Genomic DNA, 23,338 nt, shown 5'->3' with positions numbered 1-23,338 from the left:
AAGTCGTACAAAGTTATTTCGTTTTCTTGTTGTATACACAAACGTCGAGATGATCTAGACTACAAAGGGGTTCTCCTAAACACAGTGAAAGTTAACAGACGAAAAATCGGGAAATGGAGATTGTGACTTTTTGTAATTTTCTTAGCTACAGTGTCATTTTGACCTGTCTGATTGTTAAAATACCCCAGATTCTGTCAGTTCTTAATGCAAAAAGCACAAAAGGACTCAGTTTAAGCAGTGTTTTGTTGGAGGAGATTGGGCAAGTACTTGAATTAAGTGGCGTTTATCAGCTGATCATATTGTACTGAGCTGAGTACTGATGTTTACATATGAAACTTAAAATACCACCAACGACAGTGTATTAACTTGAAGAATTACTAATTACTCTGAATTGTCTTTATTTGTATCAACAATTATATTTGTTACATGTTTATGCCCATTAGGGCCTTGATTTGGTAATAAATACATTATATATTGCGTAACGTATATGTGTAGAAAATGACCTGGGTTTGCGTATGTACAAGTAGTTGAAATATCTGCTGTACTTGGCTACAGACCGATTCTCCACAATGTAAACAGTTTGTGGCGATCATTAATGTTTGCAGATAAATTTCTAGCTGTAGACTTTGAAAAATGAATATGTGCTTGGCGGGGGGGGGGGGGGGGGGGTGTCTCCAGTTTGGTTAAAAGGGGGAATATGTAAATTATGATTTACTTTCGGCCTTATACCTAACCCTTAGGTGTGAATTAAATCAAAAAGCTCCAATAGTTTTAGATTTATAGATACAGTATTGTACATACATGTAGCCGGATCGGCAGATGCGATTGTTCGATCTGTGGGGATCATAATATATTTCTCAGTATTGGCAAAAATCATTATAACTGAAATAGTTTTAATGAGTTGGCTTTTTTAAAAACATTTTAATTGAATGATTTAATATAAAGGATAATGCTATGCATGTAATAGCAAGACTTTATTTCAAACACTGATGGATCTTGTATAGATCATACCCCCCCCCCTCCCCAAATCCAATAATGTAGGATTTGTTAGCCCAGACCCATGTGTGGTAGTTACTGCATTCACTCAAACAATTCATAGATGTAATTCATGTTCTACCCTCCTGTGTTTTTCCCCATGCTAGGTACATACTGAATATAATACTTTCTAATGAACATGTTGAAACATTCCACTTTGAAGAGAATCTAAACTTATTTCAGATATCATGTGCATTATGAAGTATAGAAATTTATTAGCTGCCATATTGTGAGTGGGTCTTAATATATTTTTGCAGTTTAGGGAAGTTAGACCTATAGTGCTGATAAACATTTCTAGATTAGACATGGTTTTCAGTTTGGACTTGAGTTTGACATATAGATAAGGATCAGAATGACAAATTCTCATTACATCATACAGCTGTGGTTTCACTTTTATTAAAAGCAAAGTTCAAATAAGCATACAAACAATAAACCACATGAGTGTCAGACAATGTTAAATGTAATGGATGCCCCTTGACAACATTTTTTTTTATTAATTTCAGGTATTCCATTATGCTGACATACAATTTTGCTAAGAATTATCCAATTGCCTCTTATTTAGAATACCCAGTGCTTGTGCTTCAGGGTAATTATGTTTTGGAAGTTTATCACATTGATTTGAATTTTGAATAAAAAAAAGATGATGAAAGGAAAAGTTGAAAACTGTTGGTTTGTATCTTTTTTAAAATGTTTTATTTCTTATTGTTCAGAAGTTGAATTTGTTTTTGATTAGTTGTTTGTTTCTTTTTTAATCAATCTCTCTCTATACAAGGAACTGTCTCTGTGTTTATTTATTCATTTATTGTAGACTTTATTTTGATTGTTGCCATACTTCACTTTGATGGACTCCTGAAAGTGAAAATACTTCCAGTCTTTTTTCTGTATCCTTTCATTTGTTAGGTCACCTGATTCGCTCAGCTTCTCGCAGGTGACCTATTGTTTTGGTCTGGATCTGTAATCGTCTGTTAACAATTGAACACTTTTAACATCTTGATAAGTACCAAAGTTTCATTTGATGTGAAGCATCTTTGGGACAAGGAGTATAAATTGTAAATTTCAGGACTCCTGCACCCCTGGGACCTTAGGAACGGGCCAAAAACTGACAAAAATTGAAGAGAAAAAAACTAAATGCATAGTCATGTAGAGCAGGAAGGCCTCTACCAAAGTTCTAAATTTTATGATCTCTGGGGTAGAGGTTCTGACTCCAGGGTGGGGCCAAACTTGGCATATTGTATTTATGTGTAAAACATTTAAATAACGTCTTTTTTATGCTATTGACATTAATTGAAACTAAATGGATATTTTGAAGGAACAAATAGTCCTTGTAAAATTCATGATCCCAGGGGTAGTGGTTTTGGTACAAGATGGGTCAAATGGTCATAGTGATTAAACATGTTAAATGTCTTTATCATTTGATAGTCTTTTTCTTTAAATTTGCAGATACTATATTAAAACTAAATTGATTTGTAACAAAAGCAGAAAGGAATGTTCCAAAATTGTGAATTTTGCAATCCAAGGGTTCTGACTCCAGGGCGAATCCCAATTAGTCATGTAGTGTTGATATAACGTATATTATATTATGTAAAGTCTGTCATCAGTGTGACACTTGCGGGGGCATTTTTCTTTTTAAAAGAACAAATCTTGTTTTATACTTCAACTGAACATGTGAATTTAGCTTATATTTGCAGAACAAGAAAACTATTACATATTCAAAAGCCCTTGGGACTGATGATACTTTTAACTAATACTCGGGTGACCGATAAGGCCTGTGGGTCTCTTGTTTCTATTAACAAAAGTTATCTTTCTTACCATTACAATAAAGATATGTGTTCATGTGCTCAGGAATAGCGTTTAGATGGTTTCCAGATGTTATTTTAACAACAGCAATCGTGAGTTCGTTGAGTAATCTTCATTTGAAAACCCTGGTACTTTAATTTCAGTTTTCTGTATCGCCTGTTTTATTCTTATTTACAGAGTTCGGTAACTCCACTTTCCTTCTCCAGTAAATTTGCTCAAATCAAACTATTGTACACTAGTAAAGCCCCAGGGCAGGTCAGCCTCGCCACTTGGAGCATTGTAGCTTACGGAGCCACTGGTAAGTTTTCAACAATTTCAATTGTTTATAGTACATAATTGAATTGTAGGTTACGTGTATTTTTTCATCACTTACTTTGTAAATGTTGTGGTTAGTATAGCAGATCATCAGCGGACACTTTTGCCCCAATTCATTTCAAGAAGTACAAGTTCCATTTGTACACTCAAAGTCAAATACGATGTTACTGATCAATGTACCGAGGAAAAGACAGACTTTTGCACAGATCAGACAGATGAAGATATTTGAGCATTCAACCTTTGTTGGACAGATGACGATTTAATCTGTTTAACATTTAAGTATTAACCTTTGGTGAAGTAAGGTCACCAAACTTCTGTGTTGCATATTGCAAACTGACAGTCTCGGGTTCAGTTCTCGACATCGCATCAAAGCCAAAGCGTTTCATATAGGTTGCCCCTGAAATTAAACGTGAAAGTAGGTCTTTTTGATATGACCTTAAAATCTTAAGGTCCCGTTTGTGACGGTAGGCGTTGGCATGATAAAGAACCCTCACTGCTATCGCCTTGAGCACTGTGTATATACATGTCACAATTTCTGGAACTTCACCTAGTTGCTAGTTTGTACGTCTCTGCGAGTGAAAAATTCTCGAATGGGACGTAAAACAACATACAAACAAACAAAATGTGGTGTTAAAGAAATTAATTAAAACTTTTCTGAGGCTTAATTTTCGAAAAAAAGTTCTAATTTGCATTGGAGTTTTACAAGAATCGGGAAAACACCATTATATAAAGTTGGTCGTAATTCGTAAGTTCTTTTGTAATACTATTTCTTCTTTAATGAAAATTATACATGTAGCTATGCACGTTACAATGCAAACATTCTTATTCTTTACAGCCCGCGTGGTGACTTCGTATTTTCTGACCGGGGACCCCGTTGTGATATTGAATTTCTGCGTTGCAGCGACCATGAACGTGACTATTTCATGCATGATTTTATACTATAGACAACTCGTGAAAGACAAGAAAGAATAGAAAATCCTTATCCGGTACCATACACGTGATGTATATATCCAATTATTAGTCATTAGAAGGTCGCCATGTGGCGGTAACTGACCGCCAGAAACAGAAGCGGACGTTCCAACCTTCGTGGTCCAGAAATCATGAGTGGCTGGAATAAGATGACCAGCTTAATAAAATGTTTTGTAAATATTGCAGAACAATGGACAGTGTTAACGTCTTTGTGACCGAATGTTGTAACTTAAACTTCGAGAATTTGTTCATCATACTGTAGTTTGATGTGAAAATTAGTGCAACGGATGCTTAAAAATTAGTCATTGCATTTCAATAAATACCGAAATAATTGTCAGAATTGCAGGACTTTGTTTTTTTTTTATTTTCAAAATTTCCAGGGGAATTTTTGCAGCAGGAGGAGGCACCCACCCCACCCCCACCCCCGCACCCACGCCCTGCTAATTCGCGCCATGAATGCCATCGGCAGCCAAATAAGGGAGAACTATGCATGAATGCTAAAATTTTCAATTCAATTCGCTAGTCCTATGGACTACATTGTTAAAAAGTTACCTGGTCCCTAACGAGAGGAAGGAAATTTAAGTGTTTGAAAAGGTGCTAATCACCATCAAAGTAGAGAGAGAGAGATGCTAGGTCACCCATTTGAAAATTCTGGTTACGGGCCTGTGTATTCACCAAAATATGCGCGATATATGCTTGTAGACATCCAGTATACCATTTTATTTAGTGGTAATTCGCGGTGATGATATTTCTGATGTATGATAAACTTGGAAGATAACCAACAGTGAATTACATGTATTTCATAAATCCTATAAAAAATTCAAAATCGAGAGTAGGGCAAACATGGACCTCGGGAATCACCAGAGGTGGGATCATGTGCCTAGGAGGAGTAAGCATCCCCGTTAACCGATCATGCCCGCTGTGAGTCCTATATTATTCAAATGATCAGGTATAATGAATAATATGTAGTCGAAATTAATATGAAAGAACGACTTAACAAATGGTGTGAAACACGTCAGACAATATTCGACCTGACGACATTACGAAATGTTGACTCTAAACGGGGCTATTGAAACCCATGGAACATCAACTTATTTGTCAGTAGCCTGCTTTGGTTTAGAAAGTGACCAAAGTTCACCATATTTGTAAAGATTAGTAGCGGTAAGCAAATCAGGCTCATTGGCCATATAGCTTACCTGACGAGGTACAGTTATATACCCGGTCCATCTCTATGAATCCGTTCGCGGTCTCGTATTGACCACGCAAGGTTTTGGATCAATTTGAATTAACACTACTTGACTATGGTTGTAGATTTAGTTCTTGAGAAGATGGTTTTCTAAAATTTTCAGCATAATCAAAGTTTCATGAGAAAAGATCGCTTGGGCCTTCGACCTAAAACACCTGAGATTACTTTTTAGCTCACCTTAGGCACAGGATTGGAATTCATTGCGAGATGAGATATACATGTAGTAATGGGACCGTTCATGTGTGTAACACAAACCACATTTTATGCTCTATTGGTTTCATACTTCACACATTTAGTCTTGTTATCAAGAGAGGGAGAACCCTATTGATTTTGGTGTCCAAAGGTCAAGGTCATTATGGGATTTCATAGAAAATACACTACGAGATTTCATAGTAAGATGGTAGATACTCTATAGGCCACATTTTTGGATCGATTGATTTGATACTCCACGTTTACATGTAGTTATATTATCGAGAGAGGGAGAACCCTATTGAATTTGGGGTCCAAAGGTCAGGGTCACTACGGGAATTTATAAAATAAAGTAAAAGCTTGTACGTGAGGGGATATACTCGGCCTTGCGGAGCTCTTGTTGAGATTTTCTTCTTCATCGTTTTTTGTTGTTAGAGAGTCATCGTTAACTTTTTCTCCAAAGACATTTGAACAAATTAAACCCGACATGAAGTATCCTCACATAATAGGAAATTCAAGTCTGTTCAAATGACGGACTGCATCCCCCTCCAAGGCTGGAAAGAAGTATAGTAAAAATTGGGTGGTATATATAAAAATATATATACACATGTACATATTTCTTGTGAAAAACGAATGTACCAGACATGCTTAACTTGCATGAAATCTTCTTTATAAAGTTTTAAGTTCAAACCATAACGTCTTGGGCCTGAACAATAATGGGGATTCGTGTACAACGTATAAGAAAAACCCTGTATCTTCTTAAGAACCACGAGAGTTCAATTTGTCAAAGGATTTAAAGTTTTTAATAGGAATATTTTGGGAAATTTCTTTGCGAAGATTTTCTTACCGTATGCTGCAATGGCACTACAGTTTGTTAATTCTGTGACCTCTGGTGCAATGGGCAGACAAAGGGCTGGGTTGGGGCAGTGCAGCTGGAGAAGAAGTTGGAAGTTGACGTGTCTAAAATTCATTCTTGAAAACAAAAGAAATCAAAAGAGTTTGACCGATCTTTAAAATCCTAAATCGTGCGGGGGGGGGGGGGGGGGGGGGGGGCTAAAGAAATTTTCCCCGGGCTAGGATTTCTTCAGTCACTACATGCGTTCAATTTGTAACTTCCAAAAGCTTGTAAACATTCTTTTCTTTCACTACTACTATAAAAATAGGGAAAGTGGGTGGGGGGAGTCACCCAATATATCTTTATTTGCATATGAAAATACACATGCAACATAATGATAATTATCAAAAAGGTGGGGGAGGCTGATTCTACGTGCCTGACATTTGATGGAACAATAGTCTCTTATATAGAAGTTTCAATTAAAAATAACACTCGGAGTGTTTCACTTCGCCATTCCTTCATATAAAATCACCTTTGAACAAAAAGTCCTATAGTAATTTTAAACATATTTAATTACATTTTTTGTTTTTGCAATTTCATATCTTATCGCGGGATTTGTCTTTCTCTTGGAAGACAAAAAAAAAACCAGTAAGGAGATTTTTCAAATCCTATAGGTAAACAAGAATTTGTTGAAAATCCAAACACCATTCGCCCCTTTCCAGTAAAATGATGTTTCATTTGGAAAAATTCGAATTGCATTTTAATTCTTTTATAGGAAACATGTACGAAAATCAAACTGTTTCTGACATATTCGGTTTCATAGAAATAAAGTTCTGTGCAATTCTCGTAAACCTATAGGACTTGCTTTACCTGTTGCGTATCACAATAAACTTGTTTATAGTTTGAAAAAACTTTCAAGAATTTTCACTGCGCGAAGATCAGTTAATAAAAATCCATATGTTTTCACTATTCCTTTTGAACTATCTCCCTTTTAAACAAGGGCGTAGGTCTTCATTTAAGCGATTTCCCTTTATCCAACAAATTGCTTTATAACTTATAACAAGTTTGGAATTGGTTAAAGTTGGACGGTGCATGGTTCCTTGAGAGGAAGTCAAAAAAGGGAGTACTTGTAAAGTGCGAAACGAAACGAAATCTACCTAAACGAAACGAAACCCACCGAGACGAAACGAAACCTACCGAAACGAAACAGATTGTATAACCGAGCTCTTTTAATCATGATTATTAAAAATGGTGTCTCAGGCCCCTGTGAAAGTTACCACATATTAATATAAATAAAATTCGCCTCCCCTTTGATGTAGGCTTTCGGCTTGACTGATACAAAGTTTTAAAAGTTGGAAAGGGGGTGAGTAAGCACAAAGTACATATCCGAAGTTGATTAAATACCATGTGCAATTAGTTTCGGATCCATAAATTTCAGACCGAAGGGTTACAGTCTCAGAGGTCTGGGGAAACACACTAAACAAGAGGTGGGGTCGCCGGTGTTGGATCCGCCTTTGGGCAAAAATACATGTTTTCGTATTTTTTGCTTTAAAGACAAATCTATGTATACATGTGGATATTGTGTATTTGTATGTAGTATACCAAATGGTGGATTCTTAGTATGTCTTTCCGTTCTGTTTATAATTTCTGTTTCCCTTGTTTACAAAATGCTGACCTCCTCCTGATATTATTGCATAAAATATTTTCCGTTCCGTTTTTAATTCCCCGTCTTAGCAACATCCCATATATATAGAGTCATCTTTAAATTTATTACATAATGATTTTTAATAATACATGTATATATATCTTACCGAATTGCATTCGTATAATATGGTGTTAACTAACTTTCTCAGACACCAGCTTCTTCAAACAATGTATTTATGCCCAAAGGCGGATCCAACGCCGGTGACACCACCCCTTGTTTAGTGTGTTTCCCCAGACCTTTGAGACTGGATCCAAAACTAATTGCACATGGTATTTAATCAACCTAGGATATGTACTTTGTGCTTACCCCCCCCCCCCCCTCTCCAACTTAGCCTACATCAAAGGAAAGGCGAATTTTATTTATATGTGGTAACTTTCACAGGTGCCTGAGATACCATTTTTAATTATTATGATTAAAAGAGTTCGGTTATACGATCTGTTTTGTTTCGCTTCGGTGGGTTTGTTTCGGTAGGTTTCTCGTTTCGTTTCGGTAGATTTCGTTTCGTTTCGCACTTTACAGGTACCCCCCTACCCCCCCCCCCAAAAAAAAGATGAAGAAGAAAAGACAGACAATGTTCAACATATATTGATTAGAAAAAAAATCGCTGAGTTTTCAACTCAGGTGAGTCACTAAAAGGAAAAATTTCCTTTTGGTCCTGCCTTTTCCCAGTCAAAAATTAGTACTATTCGCTGCTACATAGCTTCCCTAAAGAGTGGAAACATACACCCGTGTAACCAGACAGTGAACTCGTTTTAAGTAATATGCAATTGTAATATATCTGAAAATATCAGCAAGCTAAAAATCGCGTTCTAAGTTTGTAGAATGGGGAGCGTATTTCTGGAGGGGGTCTGTTTTCCTTAGATTCATGGTTATATTACCGTTACAAAATCCGGGAATTTTTGTGACCCCCTTTCTTCTTGAATTTTTGAATTTCACAAGTGTCGTTTTATTCACTTTTTTACTATTATCAACAACGTGACACTGAGATTATTTCTAGCAGGCAGGTAAACAAGTGCTTGAGGCGAGGGTCATTCAGACTCTTGATGACGGCTTCCTGTGCACTACCACTTACTGGACGATTTAAGCTAATTAGCAAACAGTGCTTGGAAAACGATACCGGTAGCAATTTTGTCAGGGTAAAGGTTAGAATATCCGATACAGTATAGTACATAAATATAGTAAAGGCAGGAGTATAATCTGCCCAAGCTATATAAACACACACACATCGTTTTTCTCTCTCTCTCCCCCCCCCCCCCCTCCCGCTCTCTCTCATGACACTACCAGCCACAATTTTACATATACATGTACGTCTCTGTTATAAACAGGTTTTAATTGAGATTTGTATAGTTATGTTGACATGTTATTATTAGTTTTGAAATGATTAGTACTTCCTCGTGTTTCTGTTTTTCGTTATATTCAGGCTGTTGGGGTGGATAGAAATGAAGAACTTTGTTCCTAAATATTGTTTTCCCCTCTGTGGTTATCCCGAAAACACGTTTTCAGACGATAGATGAAGCTAACACAGACGCCTGATAAATGGGACTTGTACCCCCTCTGTCCTTCTTTATTTTCCCCATCAAAATGTTATGATTAAAATATATACGATTTTTCTCTCTTTACAATCAAGATTTCAGATTATGTAATCAAACTCGAATGCATAAACCTACTACAGTGTGTGGAAATAGGGTGCTGATCATAAGGAGAGAAAAATCACACATTTTAGATAGTGGACAAGACTTAGTGCCTGTGATAACTTAACACTCTTCCAATTTGTATTCTCATTCCGACTAAAATCTATTACATAAACAAAATCAACATTACCGAAATGATTTTTCATCATGATTTTTATGCATTAATCCCTTATTTCTAATATCGGCGCAATATTTTTTTTTTTATAAACCAATCACTATTATAATTATTACAATTATTATCCACACAAAGCCATTTTTACTTTTCGGTTGATACTAGTAAATACTCATAGAGCAAACTGTATAACTATTTACATTTCCTTTTCTCTTGCGCGTTGCCGCGTTGTTTTGAGATGAATCACGTGATCGTTTTGCATCAACACGAGTCATATAAATCTAATGTGGCTGTGAAAATCTGGTATTAGTCACTCAATCTATTGAAGTTCTCAGCGAAATATTGAAATGTGGAAATTATTTGTTTTGGCCATACTTTTCACATTAAATACTTTAGGTAAGTAGATTTATTTACATTTTTTTTTTTTTCAGAAAAGAACTCGAATTTGGTGAACATCTTAGATTGACCTAGCAATTATTATGCACAATCGATTATTTTAGTAGTTTGATAATTTGAATATTCTAAAACTTCATAAATTTGTGATCAAAATCAATGATTTCTTCTTTTCACATTGTCAGCAATTGCTCATTATATTTATACGATTTGCTAAAGATGGAGAATTTAAGTGGCAAATGATATTTCAAAGACTGCATCAGGAATTGGATTTTATGTATAATTTTGTTTTGAAACCGATAAAGTAAGCCATGCATGATAATTAGATGCAAACTAGCTTGAAAATGCAAATGAGCATGATAATGACGTAGACTTGTTAAATAGAGGTAAATCGAAATCGACCTAGGTAAGCATTGTGTGGTCAAATGAAATACCGACAACAAAGAATTGTAGAAAAAATCAACCTTTTTTACAGCTTTGATTAGCGACAGTCTCAATTAATTCTGAAAAGGATAGGAAGCGGTTTGAGAGCACTGTATGACGGAAAACCACTACTAAAGTCGGATGTCAAATAACAAAAGCCTAGACACAAGTAGTATATAGATACGGGGGATAACGGTGTTTAAACTTAGGCTTAGTCCCCCCTCTCCCCCCAAAAGAGGGTTATAAATACGTGTAGGCCACCTCTTTCTGTGTCTATTTTAGTCAGTTCTTCCTGTACGTCGCTCGTCATTTTATATCTATAATGATTTATCACAAGTGTGCAGCTTATATTCGTCATTAATTATTTATCATCACGCCCGTTTTAAGGGCATGTAATTAGAAGGAAGTCTTCATACAGCTTCTGATCTAGAGAGTGAAATGTATAAACCTCCGCCAGAGGAAGGGTGCAAGGTCTAACAATCTTTTTGTTGTGCTGGAGAACTGCAGTCATTTACGTTAATGTATAATAATGGATCTCATTATATTTATTTTGTCCCACAGAAATAATTTTTATTCCTGTAGATAATAGACCTATTTTCTTTGGCTAATTTAGACCATTCGATAAATACAGGCAGTTAGACCTTTATAACATATCATTTTTAACTTTTCAAATAACCTTGTCCGAAGGTCAGCAGAAATCATCAGATTCCGTGTAAATTATACGACCTTCCACTTTTAAAAAAAAGATATTTGGTTAGATAATCATTAATTATAATTCTAAAAGCTCGCATTATCAGATGGTGTTTTAGAAGTGTTTTCCGTTTATAAGTAGTTTGCCTTTCTTAATTCAAACGAGTCAATTTGTTCGATACTTAAAGCAGTACTGATAATGATGTAATTTCAGACGTCAGGCGTCTAAATGTCTCCACAGTACTTCCAGACTTTGTAAACAGGGGATGTGTCTGAATGCAGTTTCTCTGGGTCAGCGTACCTATATATCCTCCCTGTATTCGTACATAACTTGAAATAGCTTGAAAATTAAGGAATTAAGGAATCATTCTTCTCTTTCTCTCCCCCCCCTCTCTCTCTCTCTCTCTCCGAATCTCACTCAAGATTTTCCCACACCAGTTTCCTTTCCCCCCAAATAACATTCAGCACACACCACAATTTGACACGACTAAATAATGAGAACAGATGAGAAAATTAATACAGACTGGGTTTTTTTAACACTCTGATAAGGCATATACAGAATTTGATGGGAGGCTTTTTTAACGTTACCGCTTGCTGTTGTTCTCTAAACTAATTTCTTTTGATGAGATGTATTTCGATGCTAGATGGATCATGCCCAGCGATGCAGATTGTTCTCGATGATATAACTATGGGTTAATTCCGATCTATAACAGATAAAAGTATTTCAACATTTGTGGACTTTCAAAGTAAATTCATAGGTATTTGAGGCCAGTAATCTTTTAAACTATATCATCAAAATACCACCACTTGTTTGTGAAACACATAATCATGGTGTTTTAAAAGTGTGAAGGATAAATGTAAAGCATATGACAGCTATACTTGAAGACACACTTAAGTATAATTGAGATAAACAAATTAAGGTCTTCAGTGTCTCATATAGTGTTCTTGTTGTTTCAATATTCAAGTATCTGGGGTTTTTCATATTATGTAATATTCGAATATAAATGATAATTCAAATACATGTACAGTGTGATCTGATTATGCCGATGTCTTACAGTCCATTCCGAGCCGAAGTGTACTCCTCCTTGGAAGCGCGTACACCGAGGTTGTTACCTGTTTAACAGACAGTTATCCACGTGGTACGAGGCGCAACAGTCCTGTCATGACGTGGGCGGTTTCTTGGTCTCCTTGTCCAGCAAAACAGAAGCGGTAAATTATATATATTCCACATTTCTGGTGTATCATTATGCTGAAAATTCCTATGATTTGAAAAGAAATTGTAATTACATCCGGGGGGGTGGGGTATTTTACTTCATATCTCCACATTAATGATATTTGTAGAATTATTCATTTGTAAACAGTAAAAATTCATATTTTGAAAGTTTGAAAAAAATCATAGATATATATTTTCTTAGATGTTTGGTGTTGTTGCTAAATATTGAATAATATTTATAAAGAAAATCTAAATTCAACAAAGTAAGCAAACTCTTTTGAGGATGGAAAATAAGTTCCATGCCAGATTTTATTCCGAGCAAGGCACCGCATTGTACTAAAGCTCTGTAGTACTAATTTAGGATATAGCTATTTGATGTAGTTGTATTCACCTTTATGATATTTATACTGTACTGTATTGGCCTAGTATTAAACATCCTCAAGCGCTTTGAACACTGGTAGTGATAAGGTGTTTAATGGAAATGCAAGACATACATGTACATATAGTCACTTATGAAAAAAATTGAATTGTATACTGATGCAAGGATATGCCATATGTATCTGGTTTTGGATTATAAAGTTGATAATAATGATAGCAATTTTAATTATATATTACAATATTTACCAAAACTTTGTCAGAAAATAAACCTATAATGTTCCAATGTTAATTCATAGCATCGACCTTTGAAATTGATACAAAACTCCAAAAATGTAAGGGATAAATAAATATCTATATTGTTTGTACGATAGGGATAGAAAACAGATACAAAGCACCCCTTGCTTCATTATTTATATACATAATACAAACAACGTATTGAGTGGGAGGCGACTGAGGGCAGGGGTGCTTACGGTTATGAACACGGTACCTTTTATTTTTGGACATTTTATTCGTTACTGAATAGAATTAGATTTCCGACATATCCACGCGTTTTGCTTATCCAATAATTTGTTGTAAAAAAAATAATTCTATCTTAGCCTCCAAAGCATATATCACTGTGTAACCGAGATGGAAGTCTAGTGCTGAGTGAATGAGACGTGGCAGTCATCATCACGATTCCTTCCTATAAACATCATTTGTAAACACAGTTAATTAAAAATATACACTCCCCGCACAGTGAGATATAAAACATGTACAAAAAACTGAAACCTGATTCTGTCTCCACCTCTCTAGAGTAGACAGACAACTCACGTAGCGATGTAAATACATGTAACATCAGCTTAGCTCGTAAACATGAAACATTTCTTTCGAAAATTAGTTACATTGCTCACCTCCGAAATGTTGCGGTGTGCGTTGAAAGCACGGAATTAGTATATTGTAATAAACATATATCTTTCGAACGGTTTTGTAACGAAATATACAGGATTATCAATGTTCTGTACTTGGATACAGAAATTTATTCTTTGAATATATATATATATATATATATATATATATATGTATTGTGTGTGTGTGTGGTTATTTCTCACTTTAATAAAATAATATCTGTGAAAATGTCAGGTAGATTAAAATGTGGTACAACTGAAAATTTCAATAGATTTTTTCTTCAAATAACCAGGAAGTCTGAGTCTCTCTTATACCTTAGAGTGAGATCATCTCAAAATATTTAAACTTTAGTTTAGATGTTGAGTGGCCGCTGGGGTGTGGAGGAAGTATCTATTTTCTTGTAGAGAGACACTTTCAATATTTATACAAATTAACACGTGCACCTAACGATTTATCACCCTATCTACCCCCCCCCCCCCCCCCCCAAGGCGGTTATAAAATAATCTTGCTGAGATTTCACACTTGACAACACAATGGAAAGCTGATAACAGTTACGATAAAAAAAAAGTGCCAAATGCATAAGGCTGTGTAGAGGCAATGTCCGAATATCACTTCAGTTATTCAGTCAGATTAAAGATGTTGATTCCTCTGGTATTGCTAATTAAATTCCATCCAAATTTGGAAATGTTTTGTAGATTCGAGTGTTACTGAACATTCACCCTCTAATCCGGACGGCGTCCATGAAACAATGGTGGCTAGGCCTGTCCCTCAACAAGACGATCGCCAAGTGGAAATGGGAGGACGGAAGTGACCTCCACACAAACGTCATGTAAGTCCTTTAAAAGGAATTCCCCAAGGTATAACTGTTTACACGTCAATCACAATTACAATTAAACTCACTAATATATTTTCACGCCATTCTGTTGCTATTCTGTATATAATAAAAACTTGCTGAAGAGGAGTTCCCGGGGATACATACATCGTATATTTAATTTCTTATATTCACATTTCCAATGTTTTTGCCTTTGATGTCCAGACATATTGTAATGATATCTATTTTTCCGTGAATGTGTTGCAATTGTAAACAATGCACGTATGAATCTTGATTGAATAGATATGTCTTTTTTAACGGCTGGAAATGGAAGTAAAATGTAAAAATGAAAAATAAATTTCAAGTTTGAAATTGCATTAAAGTAGAAACTGCAAGCTTCATGCCGACATACTTTTTTAAAAAAGCGTTAACGAGCTTCTCAGAGTATGCCGGTGTGAAGTTCTTATCCTCAAGTATTTTCAAAAATTAAATTTATTTCTTAGATAAACGAGATTTTTTTTTTATGTTCATGTAGGGAAGTTATTCATATCTACATGTACATGTATAGGAAAACTCCTTATATTCAAAATATTTAGGGAAGTTATTCATATCTACATGTATAGGAAAACTCCTTATATTTAAAATAATTAGGGAAGTTATTCATATCTACATGTATAGGAAAACTCCTTATATTTAAAATATTTAGGGAAGTTATTCATATCTACATGTATAGGAAAACTCCTTATATTTAAAATATTTAGGGAAGTTATTCATATCTACATGTATAGGAAAACTCCTTATATTTAAAATATTTAGGTGGATATCTTATATATACCATGTACTTGTTTCAACAACAACTATTAGGGGGGGGGGGGGGGAATAATGATTTTTATTAACATTTCTAATCTTTTTGCCTTTAATATGTTTACAAATTACCAATGATAGCCATTTCTTCGTGAATGTGCTGTGAACACAACGCTTATGAATCTTGATAAATATAATACGTTTATTTCAACGACTGGGAATTTCAACAGAAATGAAAGTAGAATGTAGATATAAAAACATAAGTTGACCCAAAAAATCATAACCTATGACATCAATAACGAAAATAGACGTCACTTTCTTGTGCCCATAATTGAGTTTCTTACAGCAACTTTTCCCATGAAAGGTATATAAAAAGTATGACTGAGGATTTTCAAATTTTTCCATCTAAACGAGAGTCTTAAAAATTCAGTTCCTAATATACAAGTTTTTCTGTATTGTTTTTTAATTTTGTGTGTATGGTTAACGGGTATTTCTCTCCTATTTGTTGGGACTATACATTGGAGGGTGTATTGTGCCACAAAATCCAAGAAACTTTAACCACCATGAAAAGATGATTTCAGATTAATGATTCCACATCTTTGATTAGTTATACTAACCAGAATGACTTAAGTTCAGTTTCACATGTTCAAATTATGAAGTGTTACAAATTAGTGGATTTTACCTTTTATCAGAAGTATCTATATAATGGGTTTGTTCTCAATAATCAGTTTTCCGGTACTACTTATGAAACAATTGTCATTGCAGAGCATGGAAACCTGGCGAGCCAAATAATTCTCTAAGAAAAGAACAATGTGGAGAAATGAACATTCAAGGCAAACTGAACGACCAAAAATGTGACTCGCTGAACCCCTTCATATGCGAGCAGCACCCGCGTAAGTAGATGCAGGGAACAATCTTACCCGTTATATGTTTTGTTGTTAAACTGACAGGCAACTCAACCTTTTTTCTCCTATTTGTCATTAGCCACGTTACCTCCTCCTTCCATCGCAACCACTACAAGTGCACACACAACAACGATTTTACCCACAGTTGTGACAAGAAATCCGACACATAATGTGAAAACGACCACATTTTTTAACCTAAACAGGACGTTTACGGTAGGATACAAACAGGGGAAAGTGACACTAGTCAAAAAACACCCCCCGGAATTGTCCACAGAAGCTATGACGCCGAAAGACAACAAAGACCTAGACACAGAAGACCCTGTTAACGACCCTCAAGTAAAGACAGACGTGACATCAGAACCTTCCAATATTGTGAGAACTACATCAAGACCATCTCCTATCTCTCCAAAAACTACGCTTGACACATCCAAACAAGACCATCCAACACAGACGTCTCCCAAGCTCCATGAAATTCGCACTCCCAGCACACAAAGAGCAAATGAAAAGGAAGACGAAAGCCAGTGCACACCTTTGGAAGCCTATGATATATCGTGGCCAAGGGCGAGCAAGGGAGAAGTCGTCAGTCGTCCGTGTAAAACTGGATCTGGTAAGTGCATAACCGTGCTGCTTTTGTTGTTGTCGTTTTGTTAAACTCAGTGATAGGAAACGAGTTTTGATATATTTCTGTAGGATTCGCTACCTGGCAATGCGATGATAAAACAGCAGAATGGAAAGGAAGACCTGATATTGACGACTGTGTATCTGAAGATGTAAGGGAGTTTGAATTTAGCTACTCGTGTTAGTTTGACTTTTACACCTCCAATTCCCTAGAGTAACCAAGGGCTTTAGCTCTCATTTTATAATCTCATTATTTCTATCCGAAGATGAAAAAAATCCTTCACCAGAAAGTGGATACCGCGGAGGATGTGTCCCAGCTAACAGCGGATCTGGTGGACGTTTTAGATGCTGGCAAAAGAACGGTGTCTGATATCATTACAACAACGCGTGTGTTCAAATCCATCCCCAAAATAAGACCAAAAGATGAAGAGGAATTCAGAACTCTTGCACAAGTAAATGGGTTTTGGGGGGGGGGGGGGTACAATTGTAGACCCACCAGCAAGGCAACAAAATGGTGATATTAATTGATAATGTAAAAAGGTGGTAGTTCCCTGATTATTCCACTACAATGTTATTTCTGTATCTGCAGGACACCATTTCAATTGGAAGTTTGTTGGTGAAGCAGACGATGGACGCTTCAGAACTATCGTCTGCGGACAAAAAGCGCGCTGCCTCTGTCATCCTGTCAGCGATTGATGATGCAGCCAATGAGCTGTTGGATTCCATTGACAAGCCAATGGCTTTCCAAACGAAATCCCACACTATTTGTAAGGAACTGTTTCATCCATCTCTCCCATCTTTAATCCTCATCCGAATCTACCTCAAAATCAAAAGACGATTCCAACTTTCATTGGATATTTAAGAGGCCACACATAGCGTCTGTGCAATCCCACTTTAAAAACAGATAGACAGCCAAACGACCAAAAATCAAAATTTCTTTATTTTCCCTTTTGCAGTGGCCATGTTCTACGTTTTGGATTCTGCCTCCGCAGCCGATATGAGGTTCAACAGTGACGACACCGATTCAGATTTTCTAATACCTTCACATGCGATAAAACATTACAATAGAAGTATGTTTGTGTTTGTCTTTGCTTAATCCTGTTCAATCAGTTTTATTTATAATATATAGCTCATATATACCACAGCTTATATATATATATATATATATATATATATATATATATATATATATGAGCTGTCATTATATTACAGATGGTTTAACAAAAGTGGTTTTCATGAAGCACACTAACGCAGCCGATTTACTTCCCGTCCCTGACATCAACTACACTGTCCTGAAAGACATCCTCAGTGCTTCCATTCCTGGATTTGACATCAAGAACCTTCAAGATCCCGTGACATTTACCATGAAACTAGAAAAAAGCAGATTATCAGGATCTCATATTGCAACACCTCTCTGCTCATTCTGGAATTTTTCAAAAGGGTAATAAATTATTTTGCATTTTCTTCATATCGGTTATTATTATTCACTTTGGAATTTGTTCAAGTAATGATACAAATTCTAAGTAACTCGATAATTTCATGCGTTGATCCTTTGGCCAAACGTAATATTACAAATTTTCGTATTCTTATCTAACAGCTAAATTTCTTTAAACGAAAACAAAAGAATAATGGATATATGAATGAAAATCAATGGCATTGCATTCTTCCCGCTTTGCAGGGAGGTTGGAGATTGGTCACAGGATGGTTGTATTTTGAGATATAAGAACTTCACACACGTCAAATGCCAGTGTAACCACCTGACAAACTTTGCAATTCTTATGGACGTGTCCGGAGTTGAGGTCAAAATCCCACTAAAATATCATTTGAATTTGTTTATCTTAAAAAAGGTTAACATAAAATTTGGTTTTAAAAAATCTTATTTCTGATCTTTATAACAGTTGGGATATGAGCACGTCCTGTCGTTGACCTTCATAAGTTACATTGGTTGCATCGTTTCTATCATCTTTCTGGCCACCAGTTGGCTGACATTCCAATGTCTAGGGTAAGCAATATCTTAATTATCTCTATTTCTGAGCTTGAAAAATTATATCCTTGGTCAAATTCAAAATGATCTTTTTGGTGACGTGACCAGGATTTGTTTACTTAAATTAAGGAAAGTCGAATACAAGAGAATTATGAGTTAAAAAATTTCTCGTTTTCTCGTTTTGAATATGTCGGCATATGCATTATATTCATAGGTCTTTACAAGGCGAGAGGAACTCTATTCACAAGAATCTGGTGTTTTGTCTCTTCATAGCAGAGATCATCTTTGTAATTGGTATCGGGAGAACTGAACAAAAGGTGAAAGAATCTGGTTGTTATTGGACACCGTGTATTTATATCAAATATTGATATGTTACAAACCTCATTCATAAGACAATTTGTAACCCACTTATCTGGCACAGCATTCGGAAGTTTCCCTGAATTATTTGAACCATATTAACGTTTTGACAGACATCAGCTGTGGTACATAAATTGTTGTTAGTAACCCCAACTTTTTTGACTTCCCAAGGTCGCCTGTGCTGCCATAGCGCTTCTTCTTCACTTCTTTTTTCTGTCCGCCTTCACGTGGATGTTGATGGAAGGGATTCATATCCTCGTCATGTTGGTGCAAGTGTTCGACGCGGCCAAATCCAGGCTTAAATATTACTACCTCGTAGGATACGGTTAGTATATATATACATCTGTACGCACAATATGTTAAGAACTTAATACAAATTCTAAATAACTATTTAGTGAAGTGTTGCAAGATTTTATCTGAAATGGTACGAGTAATTGTAAGATTATCTAACCGTATGATACCCTTGGTCGTAATTTAAGGACATATTTTCTAAACGATCCGAGCCTTCTATAGTTTCATTAGTTCATGAGTTATCATTTGATTAGACGTTAAAGATGAATAACATATCTTCATTTCGAACCATAACTGGAAAAATAATTACGGGTAATATTTTTCTTTAATTTGACCCTTCTTTTTAAAGCTTTATTCTTAGCAGTTAACTCAGTCGGTTAACATGTGAGCCTGCCGATCTGAAGATAAGCGAGTTCGAATCTTGCAGGGATTTAGATTTTTTTTCTCCGGTTACAATCAACCAAAACTGCATATTTTCACTAGCTGAAGCGATTTTTAAAATTTCCAATTTAATTTCGAAAGGATTTTGTATTTCTCCTTCACTTTCCATCCATTACGGCCATCTCTGGCGTGTGTGCGTGCGTGTGTGTGTAGAAACCATCAATTTTTATGGAAAGTGGGTATTGTCGCAATCCATATATCAATTACAGAAGACAATCTTGTATTAATGCAAAGAAAAATGAGGGAATGTTTATAAACGATTTTTAAAAAATATGTCCAATTTACTGGGGGAAATGTCATTTTGATTGTCGTATTATGATACATGTACAGTGTATATTGATGACTGTGAAAATTTAACGCATAAAACGACCTTGATTATTAGAATTGCGTAATTCATGGAATGATAAATAAAACCCTCTTTTTGGTGATAACACAAAAATGTTTCTAGAAAGAACCAAATACAAATAAAACACAAAATTGCTATGACGTATGGTGAGACCCACCAGGGACTTACTCGGACTCAAGTGTTTACTATTAGAAATCTTGGATTTTCAATACTTAGGAAATAAACGATCAAGAAGTTTAAAGTTTAAGCAGTTTAAACATTTACTTTGAAGGATTATGTTGTTTTTTTTGTTACACCCACTCTTCTGAAGGTCAGGTATCAAGTGCGCTCATATTAAATTACGATCTTCATCCCATTGTACATAAATTTAACCAAACAGGAAATTAGGATGAAATTTTATCTGCTTATAGTTCGTCTTTTTCTTCTTCGCTAAGATAGTACTGCTACTAATAGAAGTCTCAAACAGGGGCGGATCCAGGAATTGCGGTTACGGGGGCGCCACTTTATGAGGCAGTGGGTCCAGGGGGCGAAGCCCCCGTAAGCTCCTGGATTTTACAGATTTTATGGGGCTTGAAATATTTCTCCTACTTAGTCATTTGTACTATTTTCTATCATTTTAATAAGGTGAAATCAATAAAATGACACAAAGTTTAAGGGTTTTTGGGAGAGAAAAAATTAAGTTCTCCCAATAAAGTAATCAAGAAATCAAAAGATTTTGTCATTTATTTCTCCTGGAGTGGAAGAAATTATTGTTTCTTTTATCGTTTAGTACATTTTCCGAAACAAGATACCGCGATTTACCTTAAATTTGAAAATTTTAGGGGGGGTTGAAAATCCTCTAAATCCGCCACTGTCAAACCAGTATCAATATAAAGTACCCCCGCACTAACTGCAATAATATAGCCCCCTCCGATTTTTTTTTATTCTGACGCTTCCTCCCCCCCCCCTCCAAAAAAAAATCGAAGAGGACTACGATATTGCAGCTACCCCCAGACCTATAGGGAGGAGATAGGGTGCAATAATTGAGATATTTTAGGAAAAATAAAACTTCTAAACACAGACATCGTTTTTCAAAGGAGGTGGGGAGCCAGAAAAATTATTGACAAGCTAAAAATGAATACATGACAATAATATTTAAAAGAATGAAAAACGTAACAATCAAAAGGAAAGAAATCTGGATAGTGACTAAAGTAGGAAGTGCTGAGAGAGGGTGTGGTGTCGCATGTTTCCTCTCTCAGTTTTCGGATATATAACAATAACGTAAGAAGGATAAGCTAGACTTCAGCAAAACTTGCGGAATAGCCTTTGAATGAAAATTTCCACACAAAATTAACAGCAAACGTCTAGTCTAAACAAGAATGAGTTATCCTCTCCCCTAGCTGGTTCTACGTGCTTAAAACATGCAGTGGTAACATACACATGTATCTGTTAGATTTTCATATTTTATTTATGCATGCATTCTTCTACAGGTGCCCCTATCATAGTAGTCGGAATCACGGCTACGACAGACTTTACTGCGTACGGAACAGATAATTAGTAAGTGTACTGTGTACGGAACAGATAATTAGTAAGTGTACTGCGTACGGAGCAGATAATTAGTAAGTGTACTGCGTACGGAGCAGATAATTAGTAAGTGTACTGCGTACGGAACAGATAATTAGTAAGTGTACTGCGTACAGAACAGATAACTAGGAAGTGTACTGTGTATGGAACAGATAATTAGTCAATTGTACCTTGTAGGAATAAATATAACATATGATATATATCATATAATCTTGTTCAATTTATTGAATATAAATAACAAGATTTATCACATATAAATCAAAATGTTCGGATATAAATTTCCAGATTTTCGAATATAAATCAAGATTTATCGAAATCAAAATTTTGGCACATGAATGTCAATATTATCAAATATAAATCAAAGTTTTCGCACATAAATATCAAGATTATTGAATATACATCAAGATTTGTATAATATTGTGACGTTTTACACGCCATAGCAGTATGTAACTGATGCTTTCCTATAAAGAACCGATACTTGACAAATTGTATTGTTATGAGTGCGATTGTGTAACTTTAAGGTTAGATTTGAATTATATGTATTATATCTAATAGCATCGATGAAGTTTTAATCAAAAATCATAATCTGTTTATTCGACAGTTGTTGGTTGACGACTCAAAACTGGTTTATCTGGAGTTTTGCGGGACCAGTAGCTCTAGTGCTTGTGGTAAGTAGAAGACAGTAATATGAAAGTTTCTGTTGAATACTAGTGCTAATTATGGGGAGGACAAAAGTAACGTTACGGCAGTTGTATTATTGTTAGAGAGGGGGACTCTGCTATAGATGGGTAGGACAGTTCTATAGGGGGAAGACAGTTGTACATTTGTTACAATCAGTTCACATTTGATTGTAGGTGAATGCTCTAGTGCTTTCGTATTCCATGACAATGGTGTGTAGACATTCTGCTTACGTTTTTTCACAAGATCAATCGCAGTCAGGGACTTTCAGGTAATATAATCTTTCTCTTTCTCTCCTCTCTCTCTCTCTCTATCCCATAAAATCTTTTATATTATTTGGTTGATGCTTATTGCAGAGCATGGATCCAAGGTGCTTTTGCTATTGAGGTCCTGCTTGGTTTGACTTGGGTTTTTGGGTACTTTTTCATCAACAAGGAGACTGTGGCAGTAGCTTACATATTCACTATACTCAACAGTCTTCAAGGCCTCTTTATTTTCATCTTCCACTGTGCTATGAACAGAAAGGTAGGTCACAAACACGAAGCAAAAACAGCCACCTAATGGCTCACAAATATATCATTACTCAAGTAGAAGTATCATTTTAACTGTGCCTTTACACAGCACTCTTTGAATTACAGATAACTTTATAACAGATGTCATAATG

At 35.6% G+C, this 23,338-nt stretch overlaps 2 protein-coding genes across 4 annotated transcripts in view; both read left to right on the top strand.

Annotated features, from left to right (window-relative positions):
• Nucleotides 1-13: 13 nt before the first annotated feature.
• LOC125670752 (solute carrier family 66 member 3-like) lies at nt 14-4,456 on the top strand. The gene is made up of 6 exons (XM_048906104.2): nt 14-259; nt 1,539-1,621; nt 1,844-1,916; nt 2,858-2,924; nt 3,010-3,130; nt 3,983-4,456. The coding sequence occupies exons 1-6, from the start codon at nt 114-116 to the stop codon at nt 4,117-4,119; spliced, it is 627 nt and encodes a 208-aa protein (XP_048762061.2). The 5' UTR covers nt 14-113; the 3' UTR covers nt 4,120-4,456.
• Nucleotides 4,457-10,137: 5,681 nt separating this feature from the next.
• Nucleotides 10,138-23,338, top strand: part of LOC125668802 (adhesion G protein-coupled receptor L1-like) — a 15,363-nt gene continuing 2,162 nt past the window's right edge. The window contains exons 1-18 of one of the 3 annotated variants that reach the window (XM_048903228.2): nt 10,138-10,290; nt 12,458-12,609; nt 14,572-14,705; nt 16,257-16,384; nt 16,476-17,003; nt 17,087-17,166; nt 17,281-17,466; nt 17,604-17,781; nt 17,971-18,084; nt 18,227-18,455; nt 18,693-18,813; nt 18,913-19,016; nt 19,213-19,315; nt 19,527-19,680; nt 21,903-21,969; nt 22,598-22,664; nt 22,851-22,945; nt 23,031-23,199. In XM_048903228.2, the coding sequence (XP_048759185.2) occupies nt 10,242-10,290; nt 12,458-12,609; nt 14,572-14,705; nt 16,257-16,384; nt 16,476-17,003; nt 17,087-17,166; nt 17,281-17,466; nt 17,604-17,781; nt 17,971-18,084; nt 18,227-18,455; nt 18,693-18,813; nt 18,913-19,016; nt 19,213-19,315; nt 19,527-19,680; nt 21,903-21,969; nt 22,598-22,664; nt 22,851-22,945; nt 23,031-23,199 (2,658 nt within the window). In that variant the 5' untranslated portion in view covers nt 10,138-10,241. Of the gene's footprint in view, nt 12,159-12,457; nt 12,610-14,571; nt 14,706-16,256; nt 16,385-16,475; nt 17,004-17,086; nt 17,167-17,280; nt 17,467-17,603; nt 17,782-17,970; nt 18,085-18,226; nt 18,456-18,692; nt 18,814-18,912; nt 19,017-19,212; nt 19,316-19,526; nt 19,681-21,902; nt 21,970-22,597; nt 22,665-22,850; nt 22,946-23,030; nt 23,200-23,338 lie in introns of those variants that run through there. The other 2 variants (XM_048903229.2, XR_007367774.2) reach the window with 2 other exon arrangements.

This window comes from Ostrea edulis, chromosome 4 (assembly GCF_947568905.1).
Source record: "Ostrea edulis chromosome 4, xbOstEdul1.1, whole genome shotgun sequence".
NCBI classification, from domain to species: domain Eukaryota; kingdom Metazoa; phylum Mollusca; class Bivalvia; order Ostreida; family Ostreidae; genus Ostrea; species Ostrea edulis.
Note: the sequence above shows the minus strand (reverse complement) of the source record. Positions and strands in the feature narration are given on the sequence as shown.